At 38.9% G+C, this 20,926-nt stretch overlaps 1 protein-coding gene across 1 annotated transcript; it reads right to left on the reverse strand.

Moving 5' to 3' along the window:
* Positions 1-1,868: 1,868 nt before the first annotated feature.
* Positions 1,869-16,145, reverse strand: LOC137273543 (1-acyl-sn-glycerol-3-phosphate acyltransferase alpha-like). Its single transcript, XM_067806280.1, has 6 exons — positions 15,930-16,145; positions 9,360-9,493; positions 7,944-8,119; positions 7,307-7,402; positions 6,012-6,084; positions 1,869-5,519 (listed from the first exon to the last, which is right to left on the reverse strand). Exons 1-6 carry the CDS (start codon positions 16,112-16,114, stop codon positions 5,359-5,361), a joined length of 825 nt encoding a protein of 274 aa, XP_067662381.1. The 5' UTR covers positions 16,115-16,145; the 3' UTR covers positions 1,869-5,358.
* Between the last annotated feature and the right edge of the window lie 4,781 nt (positions 16,146-20,926).

Genomic DNA, 20,926 nt, shown 5'->3' on the forward strand with positions numbered 1-20,926 from the left:
GGCCTAGGAGGGCACTGAAACACACAGCCCTGGCAGACTCCCCATGGTCACTGTAACAGCTAACGTACAGCCCTGGCAAACTCCAGGTGGTCACTGAAACATTTATCACACAGCCATGGCAGAATCCACGAGGGCACTGAAACTGTTAACTCAGAGCTCTGACAGACGCAACGTGGTCACTGAAATAGTTAACAAACAGCCCTAGTAGCTTCTACGCGGTCATTGAAACAGTTAAGAAACAACCCCGGCAGATTCCACGTGGTCTATGAAACAGTTAACACACAGCAACGCTAGACCCCATATGGTCAGTGAAACAGTTAACACAAAGCCCCAGTAGATCTAGTCACGGAAACAGTTAACGCATAAGATGTAAACATTCGTTCCGATTATCAAACAGGTTTCCACAGGAAGAATTTCTAAATTCATTATCAATTGCCCTTTGTTAACCTGATCTCAGAAAAATCCCCTCACATCGTAAAACCTTCTTGTCGTTTTATTTCCTTCTAGTTTTAGGGAAGATGAAATCGATACTTAATTCTGAAACCGAGCTGTAGCCAGTTGTCAAGCTAGTGCTGGTGAAAAAGATATTTTGCACATTGCATGGACATCGCAAGACGCCTCGAATGGCGGCGCAAGTTGTAGAGGACATACCCAGGAAGTCAAGCAGACTCTGGTGGTTCGACACAAGGACGTAGGGAAGAAGAAATCGACACTTACAGTGGTTCGACACAAGGACGTAGTTAAGATGAAATCGACACTTATCTCGGAAACAGAACTGTTCGTTTGTGCGTCCGTTTGTTTGTTTGTTGTTTAACGCCGCACACAGCAATATTCCAGCTATATGGCAGTTGTCTGGAAATGATCGATCTGGGCAAATGGGATACAATGACAAGTGTCAACCATGTCAGTGGGCCTGACCACACGAGCCAGCTAGTCATGGGTTACACTGCTGATCGCATTACAACGCATGATTGGCTAATCTCAGTGTTGTTACAAACATGGTACAAAAATGAAACGAAATGGTTTCATATTGTTAGCATGTTGATTAAATATGTTTTTGTAAATTTTGTACAATCATAACTATTAACATGGGTGCTGGCCTATTCTTGCAACGTGTCCGAAGATATTTGCCTTTCTTATTTCTAATACGCCTTGTATTGGTACAATGTGGTCTTTCAAGTGACTGACTTTAGTTTTACGTTGCTTTCAGCTACATTCCTGCAACATCGGGACGGGGGACACCAGAATCACACATTGCACCCATGTAGGGAATCGAACCTGGGTGTTCAGCGTGATGAGCAAACGCTTTAAACACTCTGCTACCTCACTGCGGGCTTTCAAGACAGAATTAAGGAGAATCGTTGATTAAATGTCAGTCAGTCTGTAGTTGTTGCAACGTCAATCTTCAAAGTGATACTGCCACTGAACCATCGGGTCTGATATCCGCTTATCTGATAACGGTCTTCTGGAATGTTATGACTGGATAGGCTCGTGCACCTGGACAACCTGAAGTTGTCACAACACATGAACTGATTGCTGGTGACCAACGTATCTGGTGACTTCATTTTCCCCTGCTCTCTCATGAAGAATACATCCGTGAAGATCCGAGTTAAAGTTGATCTTCACTAAACGGCGTTGACGAACACCCAAACCAAATCATAATGAAAACAGAACCCACTCACCATTTGACTCCATGGCTACTTACATGAGGGTCAGGTCGTTTGATTTGAGGCCAACTCACGTAACCGGAACTGGGTCAAGTATTCTACTCATGACTGATCTCCGCGCATGTGCAATTTGTGGACAGACTGCGCACACAAGTTTCTGAACAATCTATAAGTGTGTTTGCACATCACATAACAGCCACAAAGATTTCATAAAATAGTTTATTTATAACTCTGTATACTATAAAGAATCACACTGATACATGTTGCCACTACCTTGAAACGTGGAGATAAGACCTGGCAATAAATACAACATATGTACCAGATATGTCTACATACATGATATCAGCACATGGCTGTTCTGGGTCCACTCCTGTTCTTTCATCGTGAGTCCAACCTACCAAATATCACACCATAACACGCTTATACACTTACATCGATTACGTTTGAATCACACTGGTTACGGGTATCTTGTACCAAAGTTCCAACAGACGAATCTAACACCTCAAGGTCACACTCACACTCTGAAATAAATGTCATATTGGCATGGTAACATATCTCAGCATTTTAACAACGGTACATGTGACAATTGGGTGGGGTAACAAATATGACGGCAAAACATAATAATGACCAGAATTTTATTAAAGCGCCTGCTGCCTGAAACAGGCCATCTAGACGAAGAGGCTGGTTTAGGTTACAGGGATTCAGTTAAGGGGCGAAGGTAAGGATACAAGGGTCTGGTTAAGAGGAGGTGTGGGCAAGGGTTCCAACTTCGAAGGGATGAAGATTCCACTTGGGTGTGGGGTGTGGGGTGTGGGGTGTGGGGTGTGGGTGTGTGAAAATATAAGTACAATTGTGTTAAGTTTCTGGGCGTGTGGGCAAGTGGAGGATTCAGAGAAAGGGGGACCAAAAACATTGGGTAAGAAGGTCTGCTGGGTAGTTTGTGTATGGAGCCAGTGTAAGTGGGTCCAAGTCGATACAGTGGGTAATAAGTCCTTTAGAAGGGGTGGAGTGTCCAGCAGGACAGGGCCAGTAAGTGGTCCAGCTAGATAGAGTGGGACATGGGTCCTTTGGAAGCGGGTTCAACTTGACAGTGTGGGTAAGATATCCAGTTGTATTAGGCCCAGCTAGATAGGGTTGGTAAGCGGTCCAGTGGAAGTGGGTCCAGCTGATAAGGAAGCCAGCAAAGGAAAGCAAGTGAAGAAGCTCCAGCTTCAGTAAGTGAACAAGGTGTACAGAGGGGTGCAGCTGTATCTGTCACTCACCATTACTGTGACACGACTATTTCTTTACTTAAGCACATAGGGATGGCTCACTCTTCAGACATCAACTGGGTGATGGGGTGGCCTAGTTGGTAAAGCATTTGCTCATGACACCAAACCATGGGATCGATTTCTGATGTTGGTACGTTTGAAGCCCATTTCCGATCCCACGTCATACTATTGCTGCAATATTGCTGAAAGTGGCATAAAACCCATCTCACTAGCACATCAACTGACTGACAATCAGTCTTTTACAATAAACAAGGGGGCATGATTTCACCTGATGTTTTGCTCGTGTCAGCTAAATGCAACATAGAAATCTGAAAGATAAGGTCAAATTCTGACTGGGACAGATCTTGACCCTGCTTGCACAGTGTCATGGATATACAGAGAAACACTGTCAATCGTTACCCTTAAAACCTCTACATACACATACAGCAACATTGGGGGTTGTGGGGTAGTCTAGTGGTTGAAGCGTTCGTTCATCACATTGAAGACATGGGTTCGATTCCCCGCATGGTTACAATATGTACAGACCATTTCTGATGTCCCCTACCATGATATTGCTCATATATTGCTACAAGCAGCATAAAGCTAGACTCACAACAGCAAAATGCTATATTAATAACTTATTAATCCATAAATTTCTGACGGTCTTCTTCAGAACAACAAAACAGGTCTCCTTACAAAAAACAACGGATTCTACTCAGATCTCTGTCAGTAGCAAAAAATGTGTAAGAAAATGTCTTGATTATAGAATGTAAGTGTCATGGGACTACAGTGGAGTGATAAATATCCGAGAGGTAACTTTGAGCAAAAATGCAAGAAAGAAATGAATACAATAATTCTCATGACTTGTGAGTGGTGACATGTAGGCTTGGAGTACCAACAAATCACAATTCTGAACATACTGATGCTGCAGTCCCCGAATTCAGACCTAACTTTGAGTACGTTCTGAGTAAATTTTAGAAAAAATGTTTTATCACAATAGTTCAATAGTTGATGCGTGCTGATTACACAATTTTCATATTAACAATAATTAATAATGATTACAATCAACAATATCTCTGGTCACCAACCTTTTTAGCTAACCCTAGTAAGTCACTAACGGACAGTTCAGTGGGGAGAGAGAGAGTACTGAGCAGCATGTAAAATGTGAATGACACTGCCCCTGCGCCCCATGAAAAAACTTCAAAATAGGTGACCCCAACCTACATGTCGAGTACAAAACTTCAATGGACATTGTTACTTTGTTTAATTGTTTACTGAATAATTATTTTTAATTCCAACCTCCTCTCAACAAAATTGGTGACCCACATCATCTCCGTGCTCTCCCCTCCACCCCCACTTTTAAAAATCATCATCACCCCTAAATAAATTATGAATGGTCCCTAGAACGTCTTGATTACAGATTGCAAATGTCATCAGAGTACTAAGTGGAGTGGTTACGTACCCTGAGACCACATTTACAGTACCCTGATTGGTCAAGAGTTTCACTTCCATCAATCTTTGATAACATCCTGTAATTGTCAAAGATTAACTCAGGACCTATTGCTTTATGATCAGTGTCCAATCTACAGCTTCATACACTGTGTGTCTGGAATGCACCAAGAAAGGGGTCTGTTGTAATGAGAGCTTGTGAAGAAAGACACTGTCTGCACATTGGGCTGCAGCAAACCATGAAGAACAGGCTTTAAGCTATCAAATTACAAGTACAGCTTCTCTAAAACTATGTAACGATAAAGTGTATCCTTTAGGTGGACTAAGGATCAAAGCATACCGTAACCACATTTTCTTGAGGTTGACCTCAGAGGCTGTCTTGAATGGACCCTATGTTAAAGAATGTGTTTTAGCCTGCCTCACACTGAATGCCTATAGCTTTGTTTCAGTGACATGATATACTTGTTGCACAAATAAACACTGGATCATGACTTGTAGGATTTCCAGTTTGTAGTGAAGACTTAGTATGCTGTTTCACAAAAATATCGACAAAAGCATTCACCATTCAGAATGTTTTGTTCAGTACATTCGAAAGGCTCTCTTTCAACAAATCCGGTTTGCTGGTGATGATTGCAAGTCTCTCATTCAACATAACCTGCTTGCTGGTGATGATTGTGACACTTTCATTCAACACCTTAATAATCTAATGAAGCAAACAAGTTCACATCAGATCAATGATACAAATAACACCTTTCAATCATGTGTAAATACAGATTTGCTCCTAAAGTGGAGCCAGTCATAAAAAAACATCATATACATATCCAGCAGGAAAAAGGCTGAAGCATAAAATAGAGCACAAACATGCTCAATGACAAGTTGAAAGCACACAAATTGTTCTAAATCCTCCAATCAAGAAAGTTTCAGTTTTGTAAAATGAATTCTAAAATCACGTATCCATCTGAGACTTGAAGATCAACTAGCTTCCGCAGCTGCTACTTCACAGTGGTGGTTACTCTGGGCTGACGTGACTCTAATGATGTTTGATTGAAGGCGTCCAGCATCTGTTGCCTGATGTCCTCTGTGAGCACCGCCACGTCCTCGTCCTTTTTGCCCACTGTATCCACCGGAGGCAGGCATGTAATGATGAATTTACCTGTGACACACAATCATAATGACAGCCTCAAGTGTTTTTTGACAGAATAAAGTCACAGGGAGTAAGTGATGTGTTTAGTTTCACACCATGCTCAGCAATATTTCAGCTATATGGTGGTGGTCTTTAAATAATCAAGTCTGGATCACTCAATCAAGTGATCAACAGCATGATCATTGATCTTCATGGGTCTTCTGTATGACAAGAACAACAATGAAAATGTGACCTGTGTGGACATGGCATGCCCAACACTACCAGGACAAGTGTTGTTTATTTTCGCAAAGATAAAAACTATTTTTGTCTCTTGGTGTGGATCCTAGTGCCTAGGCCTTGCACAGAGCTCACACTTCACCTGATAAAATCAACAACTCAACTTATGGATCACAAATTTACTCAGGTATGCAAGAAGTCGTGTGCACAAGTTCTAAGCTGAGCAATTATCTAACCTAAAGGGATCAAATCTCTTGTCCCATTTGGCACACAGTTGATACCTACCTGTTTCAAATCTCTTGTCACGTTTGCTGTAGAAGTCCGAGTAGGAGGAGAAGACAACTGGTACGACCGGTACCTGCAGCACAAAGAGAGTGTTACACAATCAGAGGGTACAACAAACACACACAAGTGGATAACACAATGGCTGTATGGCATACCAGTTCATCACAAAACACTCTTAAACATGTTAAAATGATATGCATTGCATTGTCTTTTTCTCAGAACCAGTATATCAGGTGATACAAATACATAACGTTATGTGATTATCTCTATGGTTAAAATTAAAATCAACACACTTTCATGAAGTTTTCCCAATGTAAATAACCGACAAAACAGCATACTTTGAATAAAAAAAAACAAAGTAAAAAAAGGAATTATAATCCTTCAAAATCACACATAATTTCAAGGTTTTTGTTATCCCACACATATTTTTAAGGCTTTAGTAGAAAATAGGCTTTGTACGTACAGTGGAAGCTGCCTAAACCAGTCCTCAATGGGATTGAAGAAATAATCCAGTTGAGACAGCGTGTCAGATTGTTGAGCTGACGCTGTTACCTTACACACATGAATGTACAGTTGTTCTATTATTTACCTGGGCCCACTTGCACAAAGTGGTCTTAGCGCAACGACTATCTTGACCTTGTATCTCCAAGCATTGTTCGCTACATGCCCCTTTATCCCCATGCATTACTCCTAACATTTCCTTGTGTCACCATGTAATACTCCCTACATGCCCTTGTGTAACCATGCATTACTCCTTAAATGCAAGCACATTAGACACCAGCAGCATATCAACCACAAACACAGTATAAAAATAATGAAAAAAAATGTCAGCCTCTCATCCCCACCGCCCCCTAAAATCTAAAACAAACCCATCAAGCACACTATAAAATGAACTGTGTAAAACACATACAGACTACACTACATATGAAGTGTAAGGCTAATGAAAGACTAATGTGTCTGAATATCTCTAATTTTGATTGTAACAAATAAATCCACAAAAATGGAAAAAGAGCCCAAGGCAGACCAGAGATTCCTGAACCTGGAGAAATCTATATGTGCCTCATTTAGAGCTTTAGCACTGCAGAGAGGGCTAGGCAGTAGGGAAGATAATGTGGTTCAGGGATTATGAGAGAGACTAACAAAGTGTATACAATGCAAGCACATAGCTTAACCCCAACATATTGTACAACACAAGCCAAACAAACAAAACTAAGCACATCATACATGAGAACACAGTTGTAGGTTTACAAGACATGCAGGGGTGCCAAATCCACAGAGGAAACAAACATTCTCACCTGAGCCTGTACAGCCAGGTAGAAGGCACCTTTCTTGAAGGGTAAAATGGACCCTGAATGGTTACGGGTACCCTCAGGGAAAATGAACACTTTCACCTGTATGAAGCAAATTACAATTAATGTTGGTTCACTGATAATCTCATGATGTCCATGTAGTTAGCAAAAAGGTTAAAAAAATGATTGTTTTTAATGCAACACTTAGCAATATTCTGACTGAATACACAGGTCAGTGAACAGAATAGGCCTTCATCAACCCATGCATGTTGTAAGAGGCAGTCAGCAGCATTGGTTGGTCAGACTTGCTGACATGGTTGACACATGTCACTGTATCCCAATTGTGCAGATTGATTCTCAAGCTGTTGATCACTGGATCGTCACAATTATTTACAGATCACCGCCATATAGCTGGAATATTGCTGAGTGCAGCGCTAAACAACCAACCAACCAACCAAAGGATATGTGAGTCTATTTGAACAAAGTCAATGTATCCAAAGGCCTCAGACAGTATACACCACAAAGACTACATTAAAAGAATCTACGAGAGTCAATATCAGAAGAGTGTCACTTAATTGTATTCGTAAAATGTTATTCATGCACTAGTTCCTGACAATGTGTGCCCATTAGCTTTCACATTTACATTGTTCTTATTGATGAAGTCTGCAGTCTCTTTTATGGTGCTGACAGCCCGGTCATGGTTCAGGCGGTCAATGAACACGGTTCCACACAGCCATGCTGCTAGTCCAAATGGCCCAGTGTACATTAGCTCCTTCTTGGCCAAGCTGGTGCAACGTAATGGCCATATCTCCATCATACCTGCAACATGGTATACATACAGATGTGATACACGTGAAAATAGTTCCCCTATCCAACCCATTATACTTCCTCACAGCGCTTTCCTGAAAGGCATTGTGCATTTCACATTTCCTCAATTCACTCTGAGAACAATGAGAACATGGTGAATACATGTGCAGAGAGTTATATACATGTAATACAAAGACACACAAGTATTGGACATGAGCGGAGTAATGCATTGGACACAAGGACATGGAAGGAGTAATGCATGGGAATACTAGGACAAGTAAAGAATAATGCATGGGGATAAAGGTGCATGCAATACATGGGAAGATGGAGACATACAGGGAGAAATGCATGGGTATACAGGGACATGCAGGGAGTAATAGGCCCTACAAGAAGTAATGTATGGTTATTCAAGGTCATAATTGGAGTAATGCATTGAGATACAAGCGCATGCAGAGGTAATGCAGGGACATGCAGGGAATAATGCATGGGTATAAAAGGACATAAATGGAGTAATGCATCAAGATAAAAGGACATACAAGGAGTAATGCATGGGACATGGAGTGATATATGGTTAATACTAGGACATGATAACTATACATGGATAATATAAGAAAATACAAGGTACTGTACACAATTAATACAACTTATCACAAAGGCCTATGGACATTTCCAAAGGGAAACACGCTTACTTTTCACTAATGCCAACGTATCATGTTATATCCTACACATAAAGGACGTTATACAATGGTAATACAAGCACATAAACATGATAAAGGGTGTTATACACAGGAAATACAAGCATATAAAGGGTGTTATACACAGGTAATATAAATTATAAGTACATAAAGGGTACACAGGAAGTACAAGCATATAAAGCGTGTTATACACAGGCAATATAAGCACTTAAAGGATGTTATACACAATACACAAGTAATACAAGCACATAAAGGGTGTTATACACAGGCATTATAAGCACATAAAGGGTGTTATAAACAGGTAATACAAGCATGTAAAGGGTGTTATACACAGGTAATATAAGTACATAAAGGCTGTTATACACAGGCAATGTAAGCACATATAGGGTGTTATACACAGACATTATAAGCACATAAAGGGTGTTTTACACAAGTAATACAAGCACATAAAGGGTGTTATAAAGAGGAAATACAAGCATATGAAGGGTGCTTATATGCAGGCATCATACATATGAAGGGTGCTGTACATAGTTAATACAAGGACATAGAGAACTCACCAAAGAAGTCGAGAGAGCTCTGGTGGTTGGACACCAGTATGTATGGTTTATCTGACTCAAGATTTTCTTTCCCACGGATTTCTATCTCGATTCCAAACAACTTTCTGACGCTCTTGATGGCTGAGCTGACGTACCTACCAAAACACAAATGTCGTTTCTCTGAATAATTCCAAGTAAAACCTATACAGGTATTAATCCATAAGAGTGATTAATATAGGTTTCATGCAACTTTTAGTATTATCGTAGCAGGATAGACAAGAAAAAGGTCCTCAATGAACCTATGTTGGGAATCAAACCTGGGTCTTCGTTGTGACAAGCAAACACTTAGACCACATTAACCACTAGGCTACCCCACCGCTCCTAATCTGTATGAAGCAATCTCATAAGTATCAGACCTTTAACTCCTAATCTCCCTCTTGAAGGTCTGATGAATCCCCTGTCATGCCAACAGGAAATCATGGAATTATCAAGACCTGCTAAGGGGCCGACATTCACCACCAAGCCTGTAACAAATGATACAAGAAATTCCCAATCTGAGCTAAACACTTCCCCAAACAGCAAACATTTGTGCCATTAAACACGATGTGCACTCTGAAACAAATTAAATATTGAGTAATATCATGATTTTATTTCCAAATCGGAGCACCAGATGCACGTGGTTTGGAACTGCAATGAAATCCTGGACAACAATTCAACAGAGATCAATAACAACTTTCAAATCAGTAAATCATCATGATCGACAGGGAGATTTCTTAATTCTCCAGACGCTTAGAGCAGCACATCTGGCTTCTATATATGAAAACTGAAGATCAATACAAAATTTAAACAGTAGAATAAAACAAGGCAAGCATCCTTATGTGTCATCATGATCACTGCAGCCTAACTGAAAAGGTTGAAAATAGTGCATTCTAAGTATCAAGGGAACATCCGTCATGCACACTTCTACTTTTGCTGAGTCAAAATTTTCTAAAATCAGAACACACTCTGAGACTATCAACACAAAATGATGATGTAATTAATTGATATAGTGAAGCCAATCATATCAGGAAGCTGATAAATGACTGGCATGAAGACCCACACATTTGCCTGTTTGACGTAACCTTATGTGATCCATGGAATGAATTTACTAAGAATTGGGAGAGTGAGTTTTGCAGCTTTTAGCAATATTCCAGCAATATCACAATGGGGACACCTGAAATATAACTTTCACATAACATACCCATGGGGGTATTGAACCCATGTCTTTGTCATGACGAGTGAATACTTTAACCACTAGGCTATCACAACGATCATCAGATTTAGAGTAGGGCTGCAGCAAATACACTTTGTGGCGAATATGATATGCACCACGAATATTGAGTCACAAATATGAATTATTATTCACAAATACAATATTGTATTCAAGTGACTGATTCACACTCTCAGTGTGGACCACCCATGTTGACTGTTAATTTGTCATAGTAATAACCAGTTATCTGACATGACACTCAAATTTGGTATGTAATAGACCAGTAGTTATAGGCCACAGTACCATGTGCAGCCATTGCAAACTAACATGACTTGCACTACTTCAAGGCTAGTACAGATTCCTTCCTTGCATATCTCACTTTGAAAAAGGACAGGCTCCATTTTAAAAATCCAAATGTTCATTCATATTTGGTTCTGGTGACCATGAATAACAAACTGAATTCATGATTCACTGAACATGTGAGTGTATCGTAACAGAAAAATTTAGAGAGTTTGAGCAAAAGATTATGAGACAAATGATTTCTTGGCGCAAAACCATGAAATACATACTCAAACTGTACATGAAACCATGGTATTGGTAACCAACACAATGACCATGATAATTTTGCTTTAAAATGGGACCCGTGTTGGGACTTTTGATGATCTAAAAATGCTCAGTGTCAAAACAGCTTGATATCGACAATGATCAACACATTTTAGGAATATGAAAGGTGTCATGAAACCAAAATGATCATAATTAAATAACGTATCTAAATGTCCATGAACATGTCACATGTCAAAATGACACGTAATGGGCAATTAGTCCTGCATGGTGTAGTAACAATGGTAACATGTTATTGAAAGATAATGGTACCTGGCCTACTCTGGAATCTGCACCAGCCTAGTGACAAACATCTAGTGTTATGTCTATTGAAATCCCTGTTAAATATAAAATGTCCAAACTTATCATGTGTAGGAGCTATCAAGGTCATCATAAATAAAAACATATATGAATATAAAAAGTGGCTTTGACATGTATTTGAAATCCCTGGCAATGAACATCTGTTGAAGTGACACTACCTCTGGTACTAGTGGTAGAAGAGGTGTATGAACTCAGCAGAATACACTGGGTGGAAGTATGCACGTGGCAGTATACAACAAATGAGTGTGTGCATGATTACTGGACAGGATAGGAAAGTTTGATGTTAATATTTCACTGTTAGTGCTATGCCAATGGGTCTTCCAATGTTCTAGTCCTGACCTAATGTCATCTACTGATGATCTAGACCATACTGTTGGAAGGCAAAACAAGGTTATTCTTTGTTATCACCAGGTTTATAGTGCATGCTAGAAAAGTGAGTGAGTTGAGTTTTATGCCACACTCAGCAATATTCCAGCTATATCATGTATATGGTGGCAGTCTGTAAGTAATCAAATCTAGACCAGACAATCCAGTGATCAACAACATGAGCACTGATCTGCGCAATTGGGAACTGATGACGTGTCAACCAAGTCACCAAGCCTGACCACCTGATCCTGTTAAACGACTCTTACGACAAGCATAGTCGCCTGCATGCTTAAAGAACAAGCTGTACTAAACACAAAAATATATGATAACTATTTTATTCTTCGTCCATTTTTAAATTTGTATACCTTAATTTTTGCTTTTTCTGAGGACCATTTAAGAGTAGTGTTTATGGTCATTTTTCACATATACAAGCTTAATAATGGTCTTAAGAATACTCATTATAATATATGATGCTGTGCAAGACTATCCAAAATGAAAATAAGCAAATACAGTGATGTGAGTGAGTGAGTCTAGTTTTACACCACACTCCGCAATATTCCATCTTTATGACGGCAGTCTCGTGTAATAAAATAAATGAGTTTCGACCAAACAATCCAGTATCAACAGCATGAGCATCAATCTACACAACTGGGAACTGATGTGTCAACCAAGTCTGCTACTGCGAGCATGACCACCTGATCCTGTTTGTCACCTCTTACGACAAGCATGGGTCACGGAAGGTTTATTCTAACATGGACCTTCATGGGTCACAGTGATTTGAAAGAGTATTCATTAAAATATCAACATGACAAGTTGGACTACCTGGACATGATTGTAAATTTTTTTTATCTAAACTGGACCAGTTATTTACTAGACAATGATGTTCAGACACGCCTAAGTGTCGAACCCTTAGAAAGGTAACATCTTAGCTATATGCAAAATAACACGTAACTCATACTAACTGTTCCGGTTCTGCAATTACGCGAAAGAGCCTTTTCTTACACTAAGCGGTAACTCATAATCAAAGTTATTCACAGATGAAATAACTAATTGATAACTGAGTAATTGACAGTGGACCACATAACAAATGGCCATCATTTTGTCACCAATAGCATCACAACATGTGGTGTGTATTGTTGAAAACATTTAGTCAGCTTGCTGCCATGTTTAGGCATGATTTACCATGTTTACAACCAGGGCTGCACAGTATTACTGGTATATTGCAATAACTTTTTCAAACAATACCCATTGCAACATTTTATTCTGAGGACCGATGTATTGGGTAAAGAACATATGTGTTTTTTTGTGATTATCTTTATGGTCTAAATTAAAATCTAGAAACACATTCACATACAACAGATGTTTTCTTTTATTATTCAATGACAAAACAACATAATATAAAATTAAATTGTACAAAAAGGAAAATAGTATTCATTACTGTGCAACCTAATTTTGAGACTACTGTTATCAAAACCTTAACACAGAAACAGGACTGACATACACGATTAGTCCCACTCACAGTCAAACACTGATGGTTCCAATTTATTGTAATATGTATGGCAATATGGGTTAAAAATTAGAAATAAACTGCAATATAATAGAATATATAATATAAATATAAATGTCCCATTTACAATGTTACATTAAAGTAACTATGTCCACAAAAACAACAGCAACATGTCCACTAAATTCTGTTAAGTTTATCAGCTTTTCCTTCAAGGAAGGCAGATATCAGATTGCCAATATTAATACTGCTGGCCAATGCAAAGCTACTTGCATGAAAATGTAAATATTGGCTTGCCAGCTTTGGAAGCAAACAGAACAGTCAGAATAGTCTTTGGGTTTTAATGCCAACACAAGGTTTAACAGATGTATCATAAGCCTGGCTTAAGGGGAGCCAGCAGATCAAAGTTCATCAGAGGCCTAATCACAAACTAACATGAGCTGCAGTTAACCTTGTTTAACATTTTGTTTCTTGTAATGTGTTGGCAGATAATACAGGGAAAGAAACCTTTCAAAATGTCCCACTTGACCACAGGACCAGTGAGAGGACAATAATTAGCGTTCCTGTCTGTGTTTAACTGGTCCAAGAACACATTTGCAGATTTACTTTAAAGGTCACATGCAACGTAAAATACAACTTTGCAGATTCTGGCACCTTTCGGTGTGCACTTACCGAAACAAATCATAAAAAATGCCAATTCAACCTGTAAAGTTGAAAAAAAACGCGATGAAAAAAAGCCCGCGAAATCGGAGTTCAAACGTTTCACTAAATTCCCCCCAGCGCTGGGGGAAAAACTGGTTTCAACAGCTGTGCTGCGCTGCGTCCATAACGCATGCGCAGTGAATAGGTTCGCGGAGCTTGAAACAGTATGCATGCCCAGCGTCTGAGGTCGTGAGCAATAGTCTAATCTCGGTTGTGTACACAAACAAGTACATAATCTACTCGTTACGTAAAACAACTTGTTGACTGTGGCAAGCAGTCTCTGTCACAGAGAAAACTCAGTGTCTCGTTTATTCACACCTATATGTCTGTCTGCCTGTCTGCCTGTCTGCTAAAGACAACATGCAATACACAGCTTCAATCATTGACAACGTGCAATTTGAACTTAACACCTATCAGACTATACGACATAAAGAACATAAGTTGATTTATGACTCGTGCACCCGAGTCCCGTGTCTGCCACATTATGTAATTAGGCACGTGTGATACACATGACATGTTTTTATGTCTGTGGGTTGCAAACAAACTACATTCATTTTATTCGGATGACTGGATGTGACGGAAACTTGTGCAAACTCCAGATTCCAGTCCTGTTTCGTACTTGGACGAATGACAGATGGCTGGAGCCACGCAGTAGTTTACCATCTCTACTGACATGATTTTTTATTGGATCGAGCGCAAATTCAGAGAACATGTATTTTCAAAACCTAACATCTCTATATACATTCGTCACGGATATCGACTTCTTTTGGTGTATATGATTTTGCTTGACAACGGAATATGAATCCATACTGAAACGACGCATCAAGTACACAAAAAGAAGTTGTTATCCACAAAGAATCTTACTTTCTTGTGACTGGCTATACTTCTAAAATGCCCATCAAACAGATCATCTTTCTGTACACACAATGAACCCTCAGCATGTCAGCAAATGGAACAGCCAATCGGAAGCCGTCGTTACACTTGAGTGCATATCCACCCGCTATGACTGGGTTCGGTCTCCCGAGGGCTTCGTTTCGGGGGAAGTAAGCCCAAGTACAAAATATTGCACTTTTGAATCGCGATTGTACGCTTATAATTTTGTTTATTTGTTTTTTTAAAAGCAGCAATGTATATTATATGTCATGAATAAGTGATAAATGTGTTTTAATTATGTTTGATTTTTTGGTTGCATGTGACCTTTAAACATAATTCAATTTTTACTAGTCAGGGTCCTCAGTGTAAACTTCGCACACTGGAGTAATTACACAGTTTAGGTGTAACCTGTAATATCCAATGCAGAGGCATTAAGATGGTTGTTATGTTTGAGTGTTTTGTAGGAAGATAATGCCTGGGAGAAGTTTTAAACATGTTAGAAAGTCACTAGTCAGATAACTGAAGCAAATTCTGATGAAGGGAGAATGGTCAGAAATCTTTAACTGAAACCATGTCCTAGATTTTTCCCACAAACAATTATTAATGATGATAAATAAACAAATCATCTAGACTTGCAGAACATTTCCCAATGCACAATACCATTCCCGAAGGTGAACAACTAATGAACTTTATGCGGTCTCGGGTTGAGGACTTTGGACTCGTCCGCGGTTTAGGGTACCGGGTACATTTCTGTACACAGAAACACACATGGGGTACATATATGTTGTACCCAGGCCAACGACACCTTCAACAGTAGTACATGGTACTATCTCTCTGGGATACGCGAATAACATGTCCGTTGACAAGTCAGCCTCTGGATTTTGAAAGTAAAACAAGTAAAACTTGTGTGCGGTCGAAAACGAAATGGCTCTGACATCGTCTGCTTGACTCTGATGTAAACATTCAATAAGCTTACCTGTAATTCGTGACATCCTTCGCTCGTGGAAGACTCAGGAAAATAACCATGAAAGCCAAAACATTGACAATGACATAGTAGAAGAAAAACTTGGCATAATACTTGAACGTGCTGTTCAGCTCGTACAGAATGGGTAGTATCAACAGAAAGCCAATGACAACCCACTGCAGCACATCCAGCGCCATTTCCTCCAGTTTTCACACGTGACAAAGGTTATTGCCGTAAAGTGGTCTGGTGTAACATAAAGCAAGTTGTAATGTCGCAAACACTCGTGGGCGCTTTAGGGGCCGATACGATAAATCCAACAATTGTTTAATGTCTTTTAACTTGAGAATAACTGGAATGGTTCCGAAATATGAATGGACAGTTTGGTGCTGATGACCTATAGCTTCACGCGGACAATTGAACCGGCTGGCAAAGTTTGGGACAACTCTGAGAAAAAAAAAGAAACAAAAACGATTTCTGTTGAAATTAAAAAAATGTTCGCCAAACAGTCCTTCAAACAATACTTGCTCCGTGTATAGTCAGTGGGTACTCTAGTAGCAAAAGATATGTAGGGTTTTATACGGTTTGGGAACAATAAACACAAATCCACTTCACCCCAAACAGTTAATGTAGTCTCTTTGCATGCTACCATGACGCAATAACGAAGGCTGCATAAAAAAGTGTTCTATCACACACTCATTCTTACAGTGGACAAATAGATGATCGGCCAAGGCAAAATTATTTACTTTAAGAGTCGTTTTCAAAATATTCTCATGAAATGACAAAGTGAAATGATTGAAAAGTTGTTCTTTCTTTAAACAGCTTCACGTGTTATTGCTCTTTCTAAACATAACAGAGCTAAGACTTAATTGTAGTTATTTTCGTAAAAAATATGTTGTTTTCTCAAATCACCAATTGCAAATTTACACTTCTTTCCCGTAACAACACTTAGATGATGCAACATGTTACAAAAATGATATTTCTAGCAATATTGTATGACAGATATGAAGATAAGCTTAGATTGTATGCATATCCACAAAAATGTTTGAATTTGCATGGATTTCTCTGCTCAAATTGATTTGTATCTATACTTTCTAAAAATCACGCATAAAACTAAGTTTCCATTTTTAATTTTTCAGCAAAGACTCACCCAAGAAAACATTGTATTACATTAATAGTAATGAAAACATTCATACTTCTTGATGCAGTGTTTTTAAATAAATATGATTTGTTAAAACCTTAAAAAAATATAAAAAAAACATATTGTTGTTATGGGAAAGATATGCTTGTTAAAATTCAAGACAAAAAATGTCGCATAACAATCTATTTTTCACGTCATATACACATCAATATATTGACCCAAAAGAGTGATTTTACACAGGTTTACACCTAAGTATATATTAAGACATATGCATATTTCATGCAAAGATCCTCTGTGAACCTTTTTTTTCTTTACCGTAACATACACGTTCTTTGCGGTTGTATTCATTGTAGTTTAATGCTGCTAATTGCATACACATACGGTAGAAAATAATATTCATGAAATGATTACCCCTACATGGGGTAAGATATTAGTAAATTTTGAACATGACAATAACAGTGACAGATATATTCTTTCCCTTAACAATTATCATTCTCTACTTTAAAAGTCTGAAGAAAAAAATATCACTTAACATCTGTTTTTCACATTGTATAAACGTAATATATTGAACCGAAAGTATGACAGGTTCGCACCTAAAAATATATTAAGATACAAGTATATATTACATAGTTCCTGTGTGAACGTCTGATTTTTCTTTCCCGCTACAATATTTATATTTACAGAAAAGAATGTTAGAGGAAAGAAGTACATCAACACAAATTACATTATGAGAAAATTAGTGCCCCTTCACAAGAATGGGATTTTACCAAGTTCCAAATGTTTCATTGTTCAAATGAAATCATGGAAACAAAATTTTGCAATATTGTACATGTCAGTGCAACAGTTTGTTACAGGATGGATGCTTAATAAATATATGCTCCAAGTCCTAATATTTTAAGTCCTTTCCCCGCAGCTCTCAGTCAATACAACATCTGGAACTTGTGTCATCATGAGAGCATAGAAAGTGCCAAAGAGCATGCAGACGTTTGGGTATCTGAGCATCAGGGATCATACATTATTTCAAATTTGAGGCTGTCGTTACGGGAAAGAACAATAGCTGAGAGACAGCTACAAAACATGTCTTATTTAAAATAGGTTAACTACTTTAGTGAATTTTGTATGAAAACAAATTGAAAAAAACATTGAAAAACGAACAACACCCTGGCTGAGGGACAATGAAAACAGTTCATTTTATGCCCTTTCAAGGACGGTAATAGAAAAACTAAAAACATTTGCCCACAATTAAACATGGATATACAAACATAATGACTTCATTTCCTTCTGTGGCTGAAAAATGCAACAAATTTGAAGAAATATTTTTAATGAGGAGGGACAAGAATTCATGCATTTTTTTTGAAAACGTCTCTTTAAAAATGGCAATAAAATTGTTACGCGCACAAATAAAAGTGATTCACCGATGCCCGAGAAACATTTCACTTTTTTACTTAGCTTAACCACTATTAACCGTTTTAGAAGAGAAGTAAATCTAAGAGCACTTGTTCTGAACATTATGAGAAAACCCTTCCTGTAAAATACTTAGAATTCTGAGTTTTGTGATTTGGAGCCTATATGTGTGTTCTATAGGAAGAACGCTGCTACTTACAGAACGCCCATGTTCTAGATTTCAGAAAACGCTTTGTATGTCCTGTATGTGTTCAGTACAGAACACCCCGGACGCCTCGGACGCAGATTTTGAATGCCCCTCTAGTGTTCTGAGCCTCATTTCAGAACACTAGCGTTCCATTCCCGCATGGGTACAGTGTGTGAAGCTTCTTTCTGGTGTCTCCCGAACTGATATTGAAGGGATTTTGCTAAAGGTGGCGTAAAACTAAACTCGCTCACTACAGCTGCATCATGGTAGTTCTGCTATCAGCAATGTTACAGCTTTATTAAGGAGACATGTAGTCAGCAATGTTAGAGATATATCACACCGACATGAAGTCAGCAATGTTAGAGATATATCACACCGACATGAAGTCAGCAATGTTAGAGATATATCACACCGACATGAAGTCAGAAATGTTCGAGGTATATCACACCGACATGAAGTCAGCAGTGTTAGAGATATATCACACCGACATGAAGTCAGCAATGTTAGAGATATATCACACCGACATGAAGTCAGCAATGTTAGAGATATATCACACCGACATGAAGTCAGAAATGTTCGAGGTATATCACACCGACATGAAGTCAGCAGTGTTAGAGATATATCACACCGACATGAAGTCAGCAGTGTTAGAGATATATCACACCGACATGAAGTCAGCAGTGTTAGAGATATATCACACCGACATGAAGTCAGCAATGTTAGAGGTATATTACACCGACATGACGTTAGCAATGTTCTAGATATATCACATCGACATGAAGTCAGCAATGTTAGAGTGTGAAAGCGCACCTCTGGAATGAGTATATCACCAAAATCATGAGATTTTACGTACGTTTCAAGACATTGCTGTTCAGACGATCCAACAGGGTGCCATTACTGATATACATATGCGACTGCTAATGTACGTGTACGTTTAACTTGAAAATCTGAAAACAATGTTCACAATTTAATATTAATCCAAGTGCTGCAGCCTACAAAAGACCCATGGAGACACTGGTTAGAATTGATCTTCAGCAATCCATGCTTGTCGCAAGAGGCGATAACGAGATCTGGTGGTCAGACTCGCCGAAGTAGTTCACACATGTCATCGTATCCCAATTGTGCAGATCAATTACTATGCTGTTGATCACTGGATTGTCTGATTCAGACTCGATTACACGCAGACCACCGTCACATAACTGGAATATTGCTAATTGCGGTTTTAAACATCAATCAACGGTTACCAAACATCAAACATCAAACACTAGAGAACGTGAACCTACTGATTTAATCACAGAACGTTCATACTACGTCAATCAATACACAGGTGCCGAAACACCCCTGACACTCAAACAACGCGAGTCGTAGTGGTGTGCAAAGAATGTTTGTTTTGACTGAACTAAGCTCATTGTTTTACGTGAAATGTTTTGCACTAATTGTTCGCGATCTAACATACAATTGGGTGTCATGACTTGCACTATTTTGCATTAAAAGCCACAAATGAAAGTGTATAGAACTGCGCCATTTACAAGATGAAATCCTCACCTTTGGCAATAAATAAATGGCGATTTGAAGAAAGTGCCCGACTTCCCATCAGAAGGTTCTCCGTTCGGACCACACTGACCATTTCATAACCGCTGAGTGAGTGAGTGAGTGAGTTTAGTTTTATAGCTATATGGCGGCTGTCAGTAAATAATGGAGTCTGGACCAGACAGTCCAATGATCAGCAGCATGAGCATCGATCTGCGCAACTGGAAACCAATGACATGTTTCCACCAAGTCAGTGAGCCTGACCACCCGATCCCGTTAGTCACCACTTACGACAAGCATAGTCGCCTTTTATGGCAAGCATGGGTTTCTGAAGGCCTATTCTACCCTGGACCTTCACGGGTCCCGCTGCATGAGATTTATATTTCCTTTGAAGCATGAAAGAACTCGCTTGCTGAGTTATTGTATACTTTGTAAGACTAGCTTGTTACATAAGATTGGGATATAATATCTCGAGATATGGTATCAATAATTCCCATATACTGTAATCTCTGAAGTAATGTACTTCAGTGCATGTGCTGATAAACATAAATATTGTTTCCACGTACCTATATATTATGATCTGTACTTAGACGTTAAAGTGTCGATAAAAAAATATGAAATAATACTTGTGTTATCAATATGTGTATACTTTGATATCATTGATCTATCTATTCAGATCTAACATACATCGACTTGAAAGGTATCTGGTTACTCTGTTTCAACAAATACATTCATTGGAGTATATTACTC

The sequence above is a fragment of the Haliotis asinina genome, chromosome 2 (genome assembly GCF_037392515.1).
Source record: "Haliotis asinina isolate JCU_RB_2024 chromosome 2, JCU_Hal_asi_v2, whole genome shotgun sequence".
Lineage (NCBI taxonomy): Eukaryota > Metazoa > Mollusca > Gastropoda > Lepetellida > Haliotidae > Haliotis > Haliotis asinina.